The sequence below is a fragment of the Canis lupus genome, chromosome 5 (assembly GCF_003254725.2).
Source record: "Canis lupus dingo isolate Sandy chromosome 5, ASM325472v2, whole genome shotgun sequence".
In the NCBI taxonomy this organism is placed as follows: domain Eukaryota; kingdom Metazoa; phylum Chordata; class Mammalia; order Carnivora; family Canidae; genus Canis; species Canis lupus.
In genome coordinates, this window is record NC_064247.1 from 45,035,515 (window position 1) to 45,054,110 (window position 18,596).

Below are 18,596 nucleotides of genomic sequence, written 5' to 3' on the forward strand. Positions count from 1 at the left end.
ATTTCACTTAATTCTCAAATCAACCAGAGACATGAATCCTATCAGAGCATAAAAGTCAAGCTCAGAGAGGCCAATTAAGTTGCCTAGGTCACATGGTTAACAAGGGCAGATAACGCACAAGAACCCAGGATGCTGGATTCACAAGATAAGAATGGCAACCACTATATTTTAATGTAAAAATGTGCTGAGTGAGTTCTCTGAGCCTGTGCTTGATATTCTGAAGGCCTCAACATTATGGCTTCAATGACATTGCTCAGTTGGTCAGATTCCATGCAATTACATCAAACAATTGTCAATCCTTGAGCCAGAAAAGCAGTTGGCAGATAACCAGATTCTCTGGGGGCATGGAGGTCCATTAACTCAGCTGAAAAAATGTGCATACCTGGTAACAGACTGTATGACTCTGGAAGATGTGTCTTTGAGGGTGTCTTTCAAGTTGTCCTTCAGGTTACTGAAGAGCCGCCCTGCACCTCCTTTCACCATGTCAAAGAGACCTCCCCCGTAGCTGGGCTCCATGTCTGGAGATGAGGCACCTGCCAACGCAAAACAGAAATGGAGGTGATGTACAGGCTACACAGTCTCTCTTCATCCCTAAAACGTACACAGACTGGGGCAGATACTCCTGGAAGTGATGCCCACTCTTAGAATTTCTCTGGGCCTCAGAGGCCCAGGGAAACAATTCACTAAGTCTCAGGTGCAGGAACCTCACAGTGCTATAGCCATTAGCCACAGGTGCCCACTGAACCCTTGAAATGTGGCTAGTCTGAATTGAGATGTGTTATGGGTAAGAAATACACAACAAATTTCAAAGATGGGGCAAAAAAAAGAATATAAAAATGTAAAATTTCTCGTTAATACTTTTTACATTGATTACATGTTGAAATGCTGGTAGTTTGAATATACCAAATAGACTATACTCTTAAATTAATTTCACCTGCTCCTTTTTACTTCTTTAATGTGGATACTAGAAAAATCTTAATTGTACATGTGGCCTGCATTATACTTCTTTCAGACAGTGCCACATCAGAGGAAGAGCCTCTTAGAAGTGTGTTCAGGGACTTCCTCTGCCCTTAGATGGAGTGGGCTATGTTAGAAGACTCATCCTATGGCTATCCCTCCAAGTCATTCTTCACTTCCATCATGGAAAATAGTTTCTCCAGGGCCTTCATAACAGTTTTTAGGATGCATAGTGATCATCAGTGTTATTTGTCAAGTATTCCAGTTTTTCCTTCCTTACAGATTCCCAAGACTGTATCTTCTGGCCCCTTGTGGTTAGCTCTAACTAAATTTCCCAATCTTGGCACTATTGACATTTAGGGCCAAATACTTCTTTGCTGTGAGGGGGGCTGCCCTGTGCACTACAGGGTATTTAGTAGCATCCCTGGCCCCTTGCCACTAGATAGCACCCTTCTGCTGCCTGTGTGACAATCCAAATTGTCTCTAGACACTGGCACAGATCCCCTGGGGGGAGGAGCAAAACTGCCCCCAGCTGAAAACCATTGCTCTAGTCTATGATAGGTAATGATATGTGAGTGGAGATATTGTGTGTCACTTTCAGGAGAGAGCATTGAACTCTGAGTGTGAAACTCTTCTATAGTTCTCTTTCCCTCTCTGTGTCTCTGTTTCTCTCTTTCTTTGCCCTAGCAACTGTTAAGGTTTGAGATCATGGCTGTGCTCCTCAGTCCTGGAGTAAGAAGCTGTGCAGTAGAGAGCTCCCAGCTGACTTTTGATGAATAATTTGTAGCATGAGTGACCAATAACCTTTTATTATTAGCAGGGCCCCTATTCCCATTTTGGGAATGTTCCTTACCACAGCACAACTCCACTTATAAAGGTTGATATAGGAAGAAAGAAGAAATCTACATATAGGAGGCTAGTGTAAACAATGGCTAGGTAGTCTGTTCAGCCTAGCAGTCAAGTGCATGAGTCATTCTCACCTGGGTTCTGGCCCAGCCTTGCTTCTGTGTGACCTTGGCAAGTAACAGTCTTTATAAGCCTCTTTCTTTCTAACTATAAAATCAGGATAAAAATAGTGCCATCTTCATTGGGAAAGGTTAAATGAGTGCATATAAAACTATTAGTATAGTATCTACTATATCTAGGGAGTCAATAGATTGTAGCTAACTATTATTACACCACATCCTAAAATTTCTATACTGATACTTTTAATCTTTGTTCACTTTTCAACTATAGGATGACATCTCTTCTTTTTTAAAAATTGCAATATTTATAATGCACTTTAAAATATGTTAGGAAGATAGATCTCAAGTGTTCTTCTCAAAAAAAAAATTACAAAAGAACACAAGGAGATTTTTGGAGGTTGTGGTAATAGTACCACAAGTATATGCATGTTTAAAGTCATCAGAGTGTATACATTAAAGGTGTGTAATTTTTTGCATATCAATTATACTTCAATGAAGCTAAAAAAAATAAATTGCGAGAAAAAGGAAAGTTGGAGGAGGAATCTATAAATTAAATGTCTCAAAAGACAAGTCAACCAAGCAGAATGCGTGGATCTTGTTTGGAACTTAATCCAAACAAAACTAAAAAATTAATCACATTTAGGGGACAACTGGAATTTGAGCACTTACTATTTGATATTAAGGATTTATTGTTACTTTTTTAGGAGTAATAACAATATTATAGTTGTGTTCAACAATAGTGCTCACCTATCAGAATAAATACTGAAATATTTATAAATAAAAAATGCAATGTTTAAGATTTTTTAAAATAAACAAAAGATAAAAAGGTTTATGTAATAACTATAATTACTAACACTTATATAGTACTTACTACCTACTGAGTATCATCCTAAGCATTTTGCCAACATTTACTCATTTAATTGTCAAAGCATACCTGTGAAGCAGATACTATTATTACTCTCTTTCATAGATCAGGAAACTGAGGCACAAAGCTTAAGGAACTTATGTGAGGGTACATCGGTAGTAATTAAATGGCAGGGTTGGGATTTGAGCCTTAGGTAACCCTTCATTTTTTTAAAAAAATATTTTATTTATTTATTCATGAGAGACACAGAAAGAGAGGCAGAGACAGAGGCAGAGGGAGGAGAAGCAGGCTCCATGCAGGGAGCCAGCTGTGGGACTTGATCCTGGGACCCCAGGATCACGCCCTGAGCCAAAGGCAAACGTTCAACCACTGAGCCACCCAGATGTCCCCTAGGCAACCCTTCCAATCACATCCCTCTTTCTTTCCCTAATACTATTCTGATTTTCATATGTATCAACCCAAATAATATCTTTAAACACTTATTACATATGTAGGTATCCATAAACAATACATTAATATTGTTTTTCCATGTTCTAAAGCTGTATATAAATGGTTTTCTGTCTGAAATTTTATTTTTTTCACTTAGCATGGTTTAAAATTCATCTATCATGGTGCCACTTGTTCCTTTAGCTCACTCAAAGTATGATCCATTACCCCACTGATGGACACTAAGGTCGTTTACTATAATGATGTGGTTATGAACACATCGCCTTGATTATATATGGGAAATTCTCCCTAGGTTATACCTAGGAATGGAACTTGTTATTAAAAAGGATATGCACATTTTCAGGTTTCTAGATATTGACAAATCATTTCCCAAAGGAGTCATATCTGTTTAAACTCCCACTAGTAGTGCAATACAACATGTGGTATTGTCAGACTTTAAATTTTTTACCAATCTGGTGAGTGTGAAGCAATATCTCACTTTTATCTTGTTTTGTGCCTTCCCCAATTAGGGATCTGTATATCTTTTATTGTGTTTATTGGCCAGGCAGTTGTTCTTTATATCAGACTTCAGGTTCCCACTAAATTCCTATGTGGCATCTGGATGCTCACATATGTATCTATAAATACATGTTGACTATTATGTACTTTCATCCTGGTCACAGGAGGTATTAATGCCTACATCACGATTGGGCATCTGTTTGAAAATACAGCTCTATTAGAAATTGCAAAGAACAGTCAATGGTGATGAGTAAACGAATGAATGAACACATGGACAAACACGAATAATGTCTACCACAGACTGAGATCCCCTATGTACCAGGAACTCCATTTGGACTTTTATGTTAGTACAATTTCACATAGGTGGAAAGAGGTAGGGTGTTTATTATCACCATTTTATAGATGAAGAAATGGAGGCTCAAAGAAGGGAAGAACTCTCCTAAAATTTCAGCTAACTACTTGCAGAGCCAGAGATTCAAACCCAGATCTGCACAATACAAGTCCTAGGCTATTTCTACCATTTGTCGCTATTCTACAGCTCCATATCAGCTCCATTCTAACAGCTGTACTTAGGACAACCTTTACCTGCCCTATGCACAACCACCCCTCTCCTATTCCTTGCTCTCCACCTCCCACCTGTACACCTTTCATCTGGCTACTCTCAGCAGCAGATGTTTCCACAATAAACACTCCCATAAATCACTGCATCTGTCAGACCCCCAAACCAATCTCATTATGTAGGTAGATACACTATGTCACTCCCACTGCTTCATAGCCTTAAATAAAATGTCAGGAATTGGTCTGATGGGCAGCCGCACAGATTAGGGCTAGAACCACAGATCTGAGAATGTCCTTTCGGGTCTGTTTCCCTATGACACAGGGCATATTATTTCCCTCTAAATGCATCCTCACATAAAAATCTGTATCGCGTTTCATTTTAAATATATTGAGGATAGGGTAGTATAAAATCTTTATAATTCCCCCATTTCCATCCCAAGTTTCCTCTCCAGCCCCAAAGCCCTTGTTTATACCACTCTTCTAAGAGATGACACCAAACTGATTATTCAGGCCTCTTTGTGACTCTCGATTTTGTGCTGGAGCAGAATTGCATGGTAGCAGCCTATTAAGAGTATATAAATACCCTGATTATCTAAAAACCAGACTCTCACCATCTCTAAGGCTGCATGCACTGTTCATTAGAACCTTGGAGCCCTACAGAAATCAGAACCAATTGTCAGGGTCTATTTGTACCCTTCATAGCCCATATTATTATATGTCAAACTAGCCAGGACACAAAAAAGAGAGGAGATATATTATCTGAATTTGCCCTACTGGTTCTTTTAGGTTAGGTATTCTGGCCTTCCCTGATGAGCTACATGAAGGCCAGAAGCAGAGATTTGCCAAAGGATATGTGAGTCCTAGTGGAGAGAAAGGGCCGAGAGGCTTCAAAAAATGACACAGCACAGAGGGAAATGGTGCAGTCAGAAAGTAATACATAGGAGAAAAATAATGGCTATTATAGGTCAGGGGCTGACAAACTACAGCCCACAGGCCAAATCTAGTCTACTGCCTATTTTTGTACAGTCTGTAAAGTAAGGATGGGTTTTACATTTTAAATGACTGAAAAAAAAAAAGTCAAAAGAAGAAAATGTTTAATGAGGTGAATATGATTTGAAGGTCAAATTTCAATGTCTATCTGTAAAGTTTTATTAGAATACAACCACACTCATTTCTTTACACATTGTCTATGACTGTTTCCATGCTATGATGGCAGAGTTGAGTAGTTGAGTAGTTGAGTAGTTGAGCCGATGGCCCACAAAGTCTGAAAGTATTTCATAGCTGGCCTTCTACAAAAAAGTTTTGTAATCCCTGCACTAGTTGGTTGAAAAGATTTGCATTCTTAGGAATCCAAACCTTGCCACCTCTGAAATATTTCTAAATGCTTTAACTAAATGGCAACTAGTGGCAATATACCCTGAGTTTACTAAAGGGTCCTCAGGGATTGGTGGGTCTTAGAAGGTGGGAGTGGGGAGGTCAGAGTTGATAGAATATGAGAGTACGATCCAAAGACAAAGATCCAGGTCTGTGCCTCTAAGGCTCCAAGTAGGTCTTGTTTTATCATTTAAAAAATCTTAGCCCACCAAAGACAAGCACTAGAGAACTGCACCCTGCCCCTGTGTCATTTCTAAGGATGTAAACACAATTTTCCTGGAATTCCTAATTTAGGAGATAAGGCACAGCCTCCCATCCCTTCCAAGTCATGAGAAGTCACATGAGGAACCTTACTGGTTCTCACAGAGCAACACAATGTTGGTATCTTCTGGGAAAAAATCTCTGCTGTGCACTGGACTGAGTTAGCTATTTGCTCTGTATTTATATCACACTTTATTCCAAAAAAGATTTGAGGTTATTTGATAGCTATTTGGCATTGAATATGCTTTTAAGAAGACTAGCACAAATGTTAAGGCTGGTCTTAACTGCCTTAATGTAATAGGAAAAGTGGGCGTGGCTACTTTTCATTAACATCTTACTGATTTGTAAGCCATTAGCAAGATGCTATGAGAAGTACTATGAAAGAGGAAGGAAAATGTTGACAAAGGCCTGACCATGATGCACTTCAGTCATTCTCCATGTATGCTCCTACTGCTCATACAATATATGTGTCCATGATACCCTAGGCTGCATATAATTTTGCTTGGTGACCCCTAAAAAAAGATGCTCCCTGATAAAGTACTGTCATCAAAACAAAAGGATAGTATGCAAAGATTTAGCAAGCCACATGTTCACTGAGGTATTGTTTACAATGGCAAAAGATTATCAATGTATTTCTCCACAGTAAGGGAAGGGTTGAGTACCTCTAACAACGCCACATAATCAGCTATTAAAACCAGTTTGTAGTAGAGTACAGATGCTCATGATAAAGAATTACGTGGAAGATAAGCAGGATACAAAACACATAATTACAATCTCATTTTTGCAAAAGAAAATTATTTGCATTTTGAGAAAGAATTAAGACAATTTACTAAACATAAAATAAAAATAACAAGTCAAACTTACTGAATGCCTACTCTGTACCAGGTACTAGTCTAAATTCTTTACATGTAGTAATAAATCTTCACAACCACCCTGTGAAGGAGATACTATTCATTGCTGTCCTATTTGTCCACATGAGGAAACTGAAGCAAAGACACATCAGTGACCCACCCTAGATCCCAAAGTCAGTAAGTCAGAATTCATACCCAGGCAGACTGCTCCACAGTCTAGGCTCTTAGCTGCTACACCTTCAAAAATAGTTACAGCAATTGAAGAGAGAGAAAAAGTGATTTTTTTTTTGTTGTTAAACTATAATTTCTAAATTTTCTATAATTTACAATTTGTAAATTTGTAAGTTCTACAAAAAAAAAAAAAAAACAAGTTATGTAGGATAAAGACAACAGCCAAGTGCTATGCTGTTAAGGTTCAATATGTGGTTCTCAGAGGCTTGGAGAGACCTCCTTCCTCTGTGCACAATTCATTGGAGTTCACAGCCACAGAAGGGTTTCTAGGCCCAGCGTGTAAGATGGAGGCAAACGCTGCCTACAAGCACTGGAGTAGCCCTATACAGAGCCTTATCTCCTAGTAGGATGGGAACTTGTCATGAATATCTTGTAGTACTCTAAGTAATCTAAGACCTGAGACCCTGCTTCATCACGGTTGTGACTGTCTCAGCTCTAGTCTGAATACTCAAGCTAAGCTAGTACATCAGGACAAGAAAAGAATGGCAAAGGACACTTGGCAAAATTGAAATTCTTGGGACATCAGCTTTCTACAGTGGGTTCTCTGAACCTCCACAAAGACTCTTCTACAGAGCATTACCTTTTCTGTTTCTGGAACATCTTTGTCATTCAGGTCTAGTCACTATGAGGTATCATTCTGTAGGTTCAGAATCAGTCTGTTTGAAGAGTGACTAATAACCTGAATACTGGCATAATAATCTGCTCATATTTGTGTTCCTTTTCACCAATGGAGCATATTTTTCCATAGTTATCTAAGAGTCATAACACTATACATGTCCTTTCCTGCCTTCTACAAACTTGGGAGCTTGCAGAGATGTACTATTGACTCCTGTCTTATGAAAATACTATTCCTTCTCCACAACACCCAGCAAAAAGCACAGAACCAGTGTCATCTCCACAGAAAGATTCATCCTTCTTGTTTACAGCTGACTTTCCGGCTCTTGGCTTCCCAAATTAAAGAAATGGATCCCATGGGCATAATAACAAGATTGACCATGAAAAAGCCCACTGTCTTGGCTTCCAGAATCAAAGGCTGCTTATATCTCATTCCTCATACACTCTAGTTCAGGACAGCTTGGAAAAAAGAGAAGAACATTGGGGAGAGAGTTCTTGACTGGAGACCTCATTTTTCTACCTAAAAACTCTGTGTCCTCAAACATGATATCATCTTCCTCTCAGACCTCTTCTCCCTCTGTAAATGGGAACAAATTGAAAACAAAAACGTTCCTACATGTATTTTGATGTCAAAAGGATCAAGTGAGGCCATATATGTCAACATGATTTGTTTTAAGTTTATTTATTTATTCATAGAGACACACAGAGAGAGAGAGGCACAGACACAGGCAGAGGGAGAAGCAGGCGCCACACAGGGAGCCCGACGCAGGACTCGATCCCAGGTCTCCAGGATCACACCCCGGGCTGCAGGCGGTGCTAAACCGCTGCGCCACCGGGACTGCCCAAGTTTATTTATTTAATCTCTACACCCAGCATGGGGCTCAAACTCATGACCCTGAGATCAGGAACTGTATGCTCTCCTGCGTGAGTCAGCCAGGTGTCCCCAATATGATTTTTAAGTAGTGAGATTTTCTTTTTTCTCTTTTTTTAAAAGATTTTATTTATTAATTCATGAGAGACACAGAGAGAGAGAGAGAGGCAGACACATAGGGAGAAGCAGGCTCCCTGCGGGGAGCCCAATGTGGTACTCAAGCCCAGGACCCTGGGATCACAACCTAAGCCAAAGGTAGATGCTCAACCACTGAGCCACCCAGGTACCCCAAATAGTGAGATTTTCCAAAACAATCAGGAATTTTTTAGTTTCTTAGAAATTCAGCTCTCATGTAAATGAGTCATTGGATTGTCTGCTACAAAATACTGGAGGATCCAAGTAGAAATAACAATTTCATAGCAAAAATAAATAACATTAAGAAAAAAACTAAATAAAACAAACATAAATAGGCCAACAAGAGGCTAGGAATAGGACAAAACCACTATAGTCAAACATAGGCTTTAAGCAGCTATAACTGGTTTGGATTCAATTTCTGCTACCACTGGATGAGCAGCCAAAAGTTAAGTACCTAATCAGAGTCTTGACTTCCTTATCTGTAAAATGGAAGTATTAATAGAATATCACATTGTATTCTGGTGAGGATCATGCAAGAAAACTCTGTAATCCCTTAGCATAATACTTGGTGTGTTGCATGCACTTAATAAATGATAGGTACCAGGTGGCTCTGGGGAATAGAAAGACTGAAGCTATGAAAAAAGGCTGTCTCCAGCAAAATTACAAAGCCTCAGCAAAAACAGGCTATGCTGCTCAGTTTCAGGGTTGATGAAGCCAGATGGGACAACAAGGACAAAGCCTCTTTCTGGAGCTTCAGCTACAGCACATATAAACTTTTCCCTTTCAGTAGGAAAGAGTCCTGAATGTTAAACAGAGGTGAACTTCTTTATATTCTGGGGTTTCTTCTCATCTTGAAGTGATCTGGTGCCTGGTATGGGAAACTATTATGTGCTACTTGCACGACTAATACCTAGGTTCACACAGATTCAGCGGTCTGGTTTTTGAAATATTGCAATACTTCTATACTATTTGGCACATAGTATGAGCTATTAAAACTACAAGTCAGTCATAAAACTACAAGTTACTTGTAAAACTACAAGCCATTGCGCTGCAGCCTTTCTAGACATGGATAAATCTGGAAGCCACTCAACAGACCAGGGGGGTAGAGGCTGGGTTTGCAGCACCCACCAGCAGTTCCAGAGGAGCTCAGCAGTGCAGGCACAGGCCACAGAGCAGGTGGTGCCAGTGATTCAGGCTCTGAGGGCCCAAACCACGTAGGAAGCACTGGTTCCACCTGCAACACAGCTCTGACAAAACAACAGTATGCTCAGCCCTTCTTTGGCTGGAATAAAGAACTAGGGCTCATTACAATCAATTTAATTGGGAAGTTGCTGGAAGGATCTGTTGCCATTCCCTATGTCAAACCACGGCTCAGAAACGGTGAACATTTAGCTAGTGACAAGAACATTGTAAAGAATGTCCAAAATCAACACAAAAGTGAAAATTAGAATGATAGTTTGTGCTATAAATATTATCACCTGTTAAGCAGTTATATGTACATATGTATATTTGTTTAAAGAATAAAAGGGGACTATACTTTACATTTGATATATGTTTATATATTAATTTATAGTCATACCAGTTATTAAGTATTTTATTATCCCTCCAGATACCATAATATCACTAGGTTCAGTATTTTTGTACCTACTCTTCAGGACTTTGTTTGTTTGTTTGTTTGTTTGTTTGTTTTTCTCAGGACTTTAGTGGGGCAAAAAGCCCCAGCAACTTCTTGAGCCATGTGGCCATGGGAGAATCACAGACTCGTGGTCTCAGAGAATATAAAACCTGGGGAATGAATTAGATGATTCCCTAAGTCCCTCCTCCACCAAAGTTATAAAACTCTTTGACACTATCATCACTTTTTAAGGTCTTATTTATTTATTTGAGACAGAGACGGAATGAGCAAGAGAGAGAGCACGAGCAGGTGAGGGGAGGGCAGACAGAGAGGGAGAAGCAGGCTCTCCATTGAGCAGAGAGCCCAACATAAGGCTCTATCTCAAGGCCTGGGGATCATGGCCTGAGCCAAAGGCAGACACATAAGCAACTGAGCCACCCAGGCACCCCACTATCATCATTTTTAAAAGGCCATCTATTAGAAAAAAAAATCCTCATGCACTGTTGGTGGGAATGCAAACTGGTGCAGTCACAATGGAAAACAGTATAGAGGTTCCTCAAAGAATTAAAAATAGAATTACCAAATGATCCAATAATTCCATTGCTTTCCCAAAGAATATGAAAACACGAATTTGAATACATATATATGTATGTATATGTATACACACCCCGTGTTTATTGTGGCATCATTTACAACAGCCAAATTATGGAAGCAGCCCAAGTGTCCATCAATAGGTGAACAGATAAAGAAGATGTGGTATATACATACAATGGAATATTACTGAGCCGTAAAAAGAATGAAATCTTGTCACTTGCAACGACATGCGTGGATCTAGAGGGTACAATGCTCGGTGAAATATATCAGAGAAAGACAAATACCATATGATTTCATTCATATGTGGAATTTAAGAAACAAATCAAATGAACAAAGAACAAAAGAGACAAACCAAAAAACAGACTCTTAACTATAGAGGACAAATTGATGGTTCTCAGAAGGAAGGTAACTGGCACGATGGGTAAAATAGGTGAGGGGGATTAAGAGTACACTTACTATGATGAGCACTAAGTAATGTATAGAATTACTGAACCACTATAATGTACACTTGAAACTAATATAACTCTGTATGTTACAATACTAGAATTGTTTTTAAGGTTGCCTATTAAACACATACGCTAGACTAGGCACTCTGCTGAGCAGTTTCTATAAACTACTGAGTTAGATCCTCACACTAAGCATAGTGGAAGGTGGGAGGCCCACTGAGGAAAAGGAAGCTCTGGTGAAGTTTAGTAACAGTTGTGGCAGAATGAGATGGGACCCCAGTTTGGCTGGATCCAAAGCCTCTGCCCTTATTAACCACCTCTTATCCTGCCTTCTTTTATAAGAACTTCATCTCTCACAGCCCCATGCTCCCACCTCACTTTGCATCCCCATCATAGGATTTGGAGCAGTCTGAGAATTATTTATAAGTGGGTCTGACCCATCACACTCAATCCCAAGTGATTCTGGGTCTTTAGTAACAGGGATAATATTTCACTTCTTCATAGCCCCCTAAAATCTTACCAAAATATCTGGTACACAGTAAGCACTCAATAAATGTATGTGAAACTGGGCTGTCATAGATAGAATACAGGAATCAGAGAGAAGAGGGAAGGGATGGCAAGGAAGACCAAACACATCAACTTGTCAGTGACTTGGTCTTTGCCTAAATGTAGGCAGCAAATATAGCCAGATACTTTTACTGTCTCCTCACACCTCTCTGAATTTCTAACTGTAGCACAGTATCTTCTAGCACCCACTGGCATGCTTTCCTGAGAGATGGGGATTTCATGAAACTCAACAATAGTTTTATTGTATAGAAGACTAACACTTTACCAAAAAGCCAAGGAGAAATTTCTATCTCTAGATAGGTAAGGGGAGCCAAGTAAGTAACCATCATTGGCTACTCTTTCCTGAAAAAATCCAAGATATAAAGAAAAGAATAACGAGAGGAGAAAGAATGAGAAACGGAATCCAAGTGAAGACTACAGTGAGACCAAAATTGACTCTGTGAAGAATAAAAGTAAGGCAGAGGTCAATGCTAGGGAAATTCCAGCTGAATCAATGTGACATATATTATTCTTTCATGGGTCCCTGGGATAGGGCTACAGTTGTCATCCAAATTCTATTCTATAAACTCTCATATGAAACAATGGATACATGGATATTGCTTAATTTGATTATTATTTGCAAATATTTCAAGTGATTACAGTGTGCCAGAAAAACAGATCTACATGAAAGACCTTTTTTTTTTTTTATGTGAAAGATCTTTACTTTCCAACACTTGAGTCAACTAAAGAGCTTCACCATTATGAAATAGCAATGATCAAACCTACTTGGCAAGATCAGAACACCCAAGAGAATTCCGAAGAAATAGAAAGGGTTCTGCCTACAACATAGCCTCTCAACTCCAGGAAGCAAGAGGCTATCAATTTTTTTCTCCCTTCTCTAACCAAAAGGTCAGGGCTTAAATTGCATTAAATGGACTATGATATTTCTCTTAATTCCCTTGTTGCCTGAAACAGAGAAAACATCCTCAACTGTTACCTGACCCTGTCTGTGATGGAGGACAGAGATAGCAAAGGACCTGCTTAAAAATACTGCAAAGAAAAAAATCAAGCAAAAGTCTTCTTTACAACATTTTGGTTCTTTTTCTTAGAAAGAGGGAAGACAATTGAAGCCTCAAAAGGTGGCTGATAGAACTCTAGTCCTCCCAAATAAACCCCAGATACATGTAGAATTTGAAAAAAAGCACTGTGTTTGTTGTCCAAATGCAGCTCTAAGAGGAGCTTCTCAACCCCTTTTCTTCCTGTGAGACTGCCTCCTCTTAACTCCTCCTACACAGAGATTTTGGAGCTGCTACTCCATCAGATTTCCTAGATCCAATCATTGCTCTCAAGAAGAACAGCAACTACCACGGATGTATATTATGTGTTGTTTACAAAATCAGGGTCGATGTGTATATACTACATACCACACAAACATATATGGATGCCACATAAGGGAGTCTTCCTACATGCTAAACACTGCACTCAAAACACACACTATCCCACACAGTACTGAATGATACTTTCCCTCTTATTTTTCAGATAAGAGACAGATTCATTCACACAGGGTTATCTAGTGAGGACATACAAATGTCTATCTGTTTTCATTTCATGAGACACAGTCAGATACACAGTCAAGAGGTGGAAGTCTTGCTTGGTCCATGAAAGGAAGCAACTCAGACTCCTAACATTTCAATACTCGATGGGATATTAGTAATGTGTTTCCATGCCTCAAATAGATGTATCAGAAGATAAAATTATTTTCCCCACTATTATGATCAACTTTTTTAAAAAACAGCTTTATTGACATTTATAAAGTTGAAATACAATAAACTTCACACATTTAAAATGCAAACACTTGATAAGTTTTGATGTATATGTGTGTGGAAGTGTATGTGCACACATGCACACACCTTTAACTCCAAAACTAATGTCTTTATTGCCATACACTTGAATAGAGCCCAGACTAGTTGGGAAAAGATAGACAAACATAGGAATCACCACAAAATACTATGCGTGGTCTCATAGGCCTGTCTACCATGCCACGGTCATTCTCTGCTAAAGTGCAATGCTGTGTTAAGAAGCAGCGAACCCTGCTCAGTCACTCAGGACAAGTCAGAGTGAGAACTCTTCGTATAACCGTGTATCACAGAGCTGTAGGGAGGGATCAACTGATATATGCAATAAAGCATCCTGGTATTTTAGAGCTGGAAGTACAACTGACTCTTGGTTTTGGGTCATGACCTCAGGGTTCTGGGATGGAGCCCGGTGTTGTAGGGCTCCATGCTCAGCGGGAAATCTGCTTCTCCCTCTCCTTCTGCCCCTCCCCTGCTTGGCCTCGCTCCCTCACTCTGTCTCTTTCTCTCTCTCAAATAAATAAATAAATAAAAGCTTTAAAACAAACAAACAATAGCAACCACTGTTAACATTTTGGAGAACCGTGTATCCTAGCATTTTTCGTTCTGCATTTTTATGTACATGCACACAAACATATTGTGTGTTCTGTGTACATGTACACAGAAGTCAGATCACACTATATGCAGTTTAGGACCTTCCATTTTTTCCACTTAATCCTGAAAAATAGTCTTCTAAGTAATTAACGAGTTTTCTCTAATATCTCTCATAGAGATGTACCATAATTATTAACTGCTTTTCTTTTGTTCAGACTTACCAAATGCTATTTATATGTACATCTAAAGTGGACAGGAGTTCAGAAGTGCTTATGTCCAGTTTGAAGAGAGGGATACAGGTCACCGGAAGTAGTAAGGAATAAGGCTTTAATGAAGAGCTGGTATGTGATTTGCAGTTTGGGTGGAAATGGGCTGAAGGGACACAGATAAAAAGGAAGACGACTGGCCACCTGGGTGGCTCAGTCAGTTAAGCAGCTGACTCTGGATTTTGGCTCAGATTGTGATCTCGGGGTCTTGGGATCCAGCCCTGCATCAGGCTCTGCACTTAGTAGGGAGTCTGCTTGAGGATTCTCTCTCTTCCTCTCTCTCACCCCACCCCCAACTCATGTTCTCTCTCTCTCTCTCTCTCTCTCTCTCTGAAGTAAATCAATAATCTTTTTTTTAAAGGGAAAGGATCATAACTGGGCATGAGTTATAACAGCCCTGGGGACCTCACTGAAAGCACTGAGACACGGGTATTCCAGCCTCCACTAAAAAGATGAGGAAGCAAGGGGCACTGTGAGATGGTGAGTAATGTGTCTGAGGCAAGTCCAGGAACAAGGAGATCCTATAGGGAGATTGGGAGCATGTGGAGGCTGTATAGACGGGGAGGGAGGCAAGACTAGGAATGTGGGGGGTCCTCAGATTCCAGAAGGCTTGAAGGTCAAGCTAAAGAGTAAGAACTTTTATCTGCTCTCTGTACAGCTGCTTGGGAAACTGGTCCTCACACTTACATAACAAATGATTAAAAAAGGTTATCAGCAGATTGCCAAGAAGCTGTTCCCAGAGCAGATGAATACTGCCTCAGACAAGTGGAATTCCCCAGAGACTGCACATCTTTTAGGACATATTTCAAAAGCCAGTATTTCGTCTGAGGGCACCCGAAGGAAATTTCAAAGCAGTACTTTTGGCACCTAATTCTCATATAAATGTGTTAGCAGGAACCTCTAGTTAGGTCATGCCAAGCATAAAGATGCTTAATGACACTGAGTGAACTTGGAGCGAGGACACATCTAAACGCTAACTCAACAGGAAATGCAGAAACATTCTGAAGGTGAACTGTGGGACAAACAAAAGACCAAAACAAAACAAAGAAAAAAAAAGTCAACGAAACCAAACCAAACCACAGCAAGCATTGGGAGGAATATCTGCTACCTGAGTGCAAAGAAAACCTGCAACTCTTCTGTTTCCTCTCAAGGACAAAGCTTCTGGCATTGAGGTGGCTTGTGGAGACATTCTCATAAAGGTCTGACCATTATCTTCTCATGTGGAAAAAAACAAACACTGTGAAGATTCAATCAAAGACTGACAGGGGTTGGCTTCAGTGCTTGGCCAGACTTAAGAGACTGTGGGTCTGGGCTTGGCACACAGCGGACATGGGCTAACTCTCCAGGCACACCCTTATCTATTAATAGTAGGTTGGTTCCTAACCTCTCTGTGGATCCCCTGCTTTCCAAAAATTGGCCCTCTAGGTTCTACTTATCCCAAAGAGCATTAACTCAACAATAAGCACTCCTAGAGAACCAGGAAAAGGGAAGAAGCATTTGGTACAAATAATGTGATGGAAAGGACCTAAGCTTTGCAAATAAGCAGATTTATGACACTGACCTTATTTCCTGTGCAACAATGGGCAGGTTAATTAATCTAAGCCCCCATTTCCTCATCTGTAAAATGGGGGCAGATAATATCTTCCTTCAATATATAAGGTTTAAATGAGATAATGCAGAAAACCATCTGTCAGCTGCAAGGCTATCATAGGTAGTATTTTCCCATGGACGCCTATCTTCTTATTACCCTAGGGCAAAGTGGAGGAGATCCTATCAGGCAAATGACCATGAGAAAGAGAAAGAAACACGCACTTAGGAATGGTCTACATCTAGGAACTGCCAAGTTCTTCCATCAACTCAGTGGAAAGGCCACTTACTATCTGTATAAACTTTAGACAAAGGAAAAGCCTATGATTCCTTATTCATAGAACCATCACAGAGATTAAATCCATCATCTGTAAAAGCCTACTGTCTAGTACACTGACAATTTAGTAAATGGTAACTTAAGGTGGGGTATATGTGGTGGCACTAAATTAACTGTAACACTGCTCACAATGGATCACCAACTGGATTAGTGAAATCTTTCCCTTATCTGGAGATTTACCATATGGGAATTTGAATTAAGCAGAGATCAGACTTCCAGGAAATGGTCCTCAGTTGGAAATTCTTACATGTGGCCCCAAGATGCCTGAGGCAGGCTTACTAAGGAAAGGAAGGGGATCCCTCCCTGGCTCCTATGTTAACTATTAAATAGCTGTTCTGGCTGTCTTCCTGGCTTAATTATGCTCCAATAATCCTGACAAGACTGGCTGAGCTTCCCTATAAATCATGACAGTGGAAATTCTAAAATAAAAGCAAAATTAGTGATATGACCCAATCTTGGCATGAAGGCCCATTAATTGGAAATTATGGACTTAACTGAATTCTGGGCATAGCACTAGCAGCTGGGTTAAATTTTCTGAGAACTGTTTCTTCATCCACAGGAAGATAACTGAACTACAGTAGTGACAACTAAGCCAAACATTGGAGTTTCTTAGAAGACAGATAGATAATTATTTTCCTGGCAAACTAGTTACCTATCAGAAATCTGAAGTCAAATTTGGAGGAGTCATTGCAATCATTGCAATCATTTCTACCACCTTCCCTGTTTTCTACATGCTCAAGGATGCTGTGTATTCTCTGTGGATCTCAATTTTGAGATAATAATTTTAATCATTATATACACACACATATGAATATATACATATATATTCATATATATATAAAGCGCTCAATAAGAAGCACCATTATCATCATCATCCCATCTTTGCCATCACCCACAACTATAAGGAGCCTAGAGGGGGAAGGGAGACAGGAGAGAGCCATGTGGCTTCTCTACTGCAGGCTGCAGAAATGGCACCACAAATAGCACAGACATGTCACTTTATACCTAGGGACTTCCTGAGTTCAAGGTAGCTTCTGTCTCTGCTTGGCAACTTGGCAGATACAGATTCTTGTATGTCTCTTCTCTTTCCTCCAGTCTGGTCTATGTGAGTCCATCTGCTCTTGGGACAAAGACTTACAGGCATGAATCCTCACCCACTACTGAGAGATAGGAATTAGTCCCTTATGGAAGAGAAGGAGGGGTCTCTGAGACGGTGACTAATGTGTCTGATGTACAAACTGTGGTATGTGCTGGAACCAGGATATGCTGTTTCCTCAGGGAACTGGGAAGATGTAGAGAGTGTATTAAGAGAGTAGAAGGTGAGACTAGGAAGTGGAGTAATCTGCAAGTCCCCAAAGGTTTTGAAGGTCAAACTAACCACTCCTTCAAAGGAGCAGACATTTATTTAGAATTACTGGAAGGGGGAGGGGAATGCTTTTGTTGAAGCTGCAACAAGACAAATTAATTTGAGAATCACCAAGATGAGCTTAGTGAGACAGAGACCATGTTTAATTTATATCCATATCATGCACCCAGCAGGACACCTAGCAGGACAAACACTGCAAAACAGGATACTGAATTGAACTGAAATAGAGCTGTCAAGAAATCAGGAGCCCCACTTCATTCTTAAACTTACTGCAATCGCTTTGAAGTGCTGCAAGGTAATGGCTGTAGCTAACACTTATTAATGAATCACCTTCTGACTGCTGGCAAGTGGTACCCCAAGCATCATACCCATTATCTCACTTAATCCTCACAATTATGTTTCCAGATAAGCTTTATTATCCCCCTTTTACACATGAGCAGACCAAAGACACAAATACAGTTACACAGCCGAGACTTTTCTCAGGTCTGTCGTCCTCAAAAGCTCATGTTCTTCTCATGACATTTGGTTACCTCCTATGTGTTTGTTAAAAGCTTAGGACACAAAGGATAATGGTTAAGCCAGAAAGAACTGCTGGAGAATAGAGAAGCCAGATCCTGGCCTGGTGTCTCCTCTGGTGTGATCTAAGGGTATCTTTTAAGAACAGACATTCAGAAGGGAAAAACTGAGAAAGATCAGGCACTAGAAAGGCACAAATAAAGGAAAACTGCCTTCTGAGACTTTGACAGAGGAGAGAAGCCAAAGCT

The 18,596-nt window shown here is 40.0% G+C and overlaps 1 protein-coding gene across 6 annotated transcripts in view; it reads right to left on the reverse strand.

Moving 5' to 3' along the window:
• The window catches only part of DNAJC6 (DnaJ heat shock protein family (Hsp40) member C6), a 138,866-nt gene that overhangs the window by 42,321 nt on the left and 77,949 nt on the right, over positions 1-18,596 (reverse strand). For all 6 annotated transcript variants that reach the window (XM_025427990.3, XM_025427989.3, XM_049110340.1 and 3 more), the window contains one exon: positions 383-533. In XM_025427990.3, the coding sequence (XP_025283775.3) occupies positions 383-533 (151 nt within the window). The remainder of the gene's footprint in view (positions 1-382; positions 534-18,596) is intronic.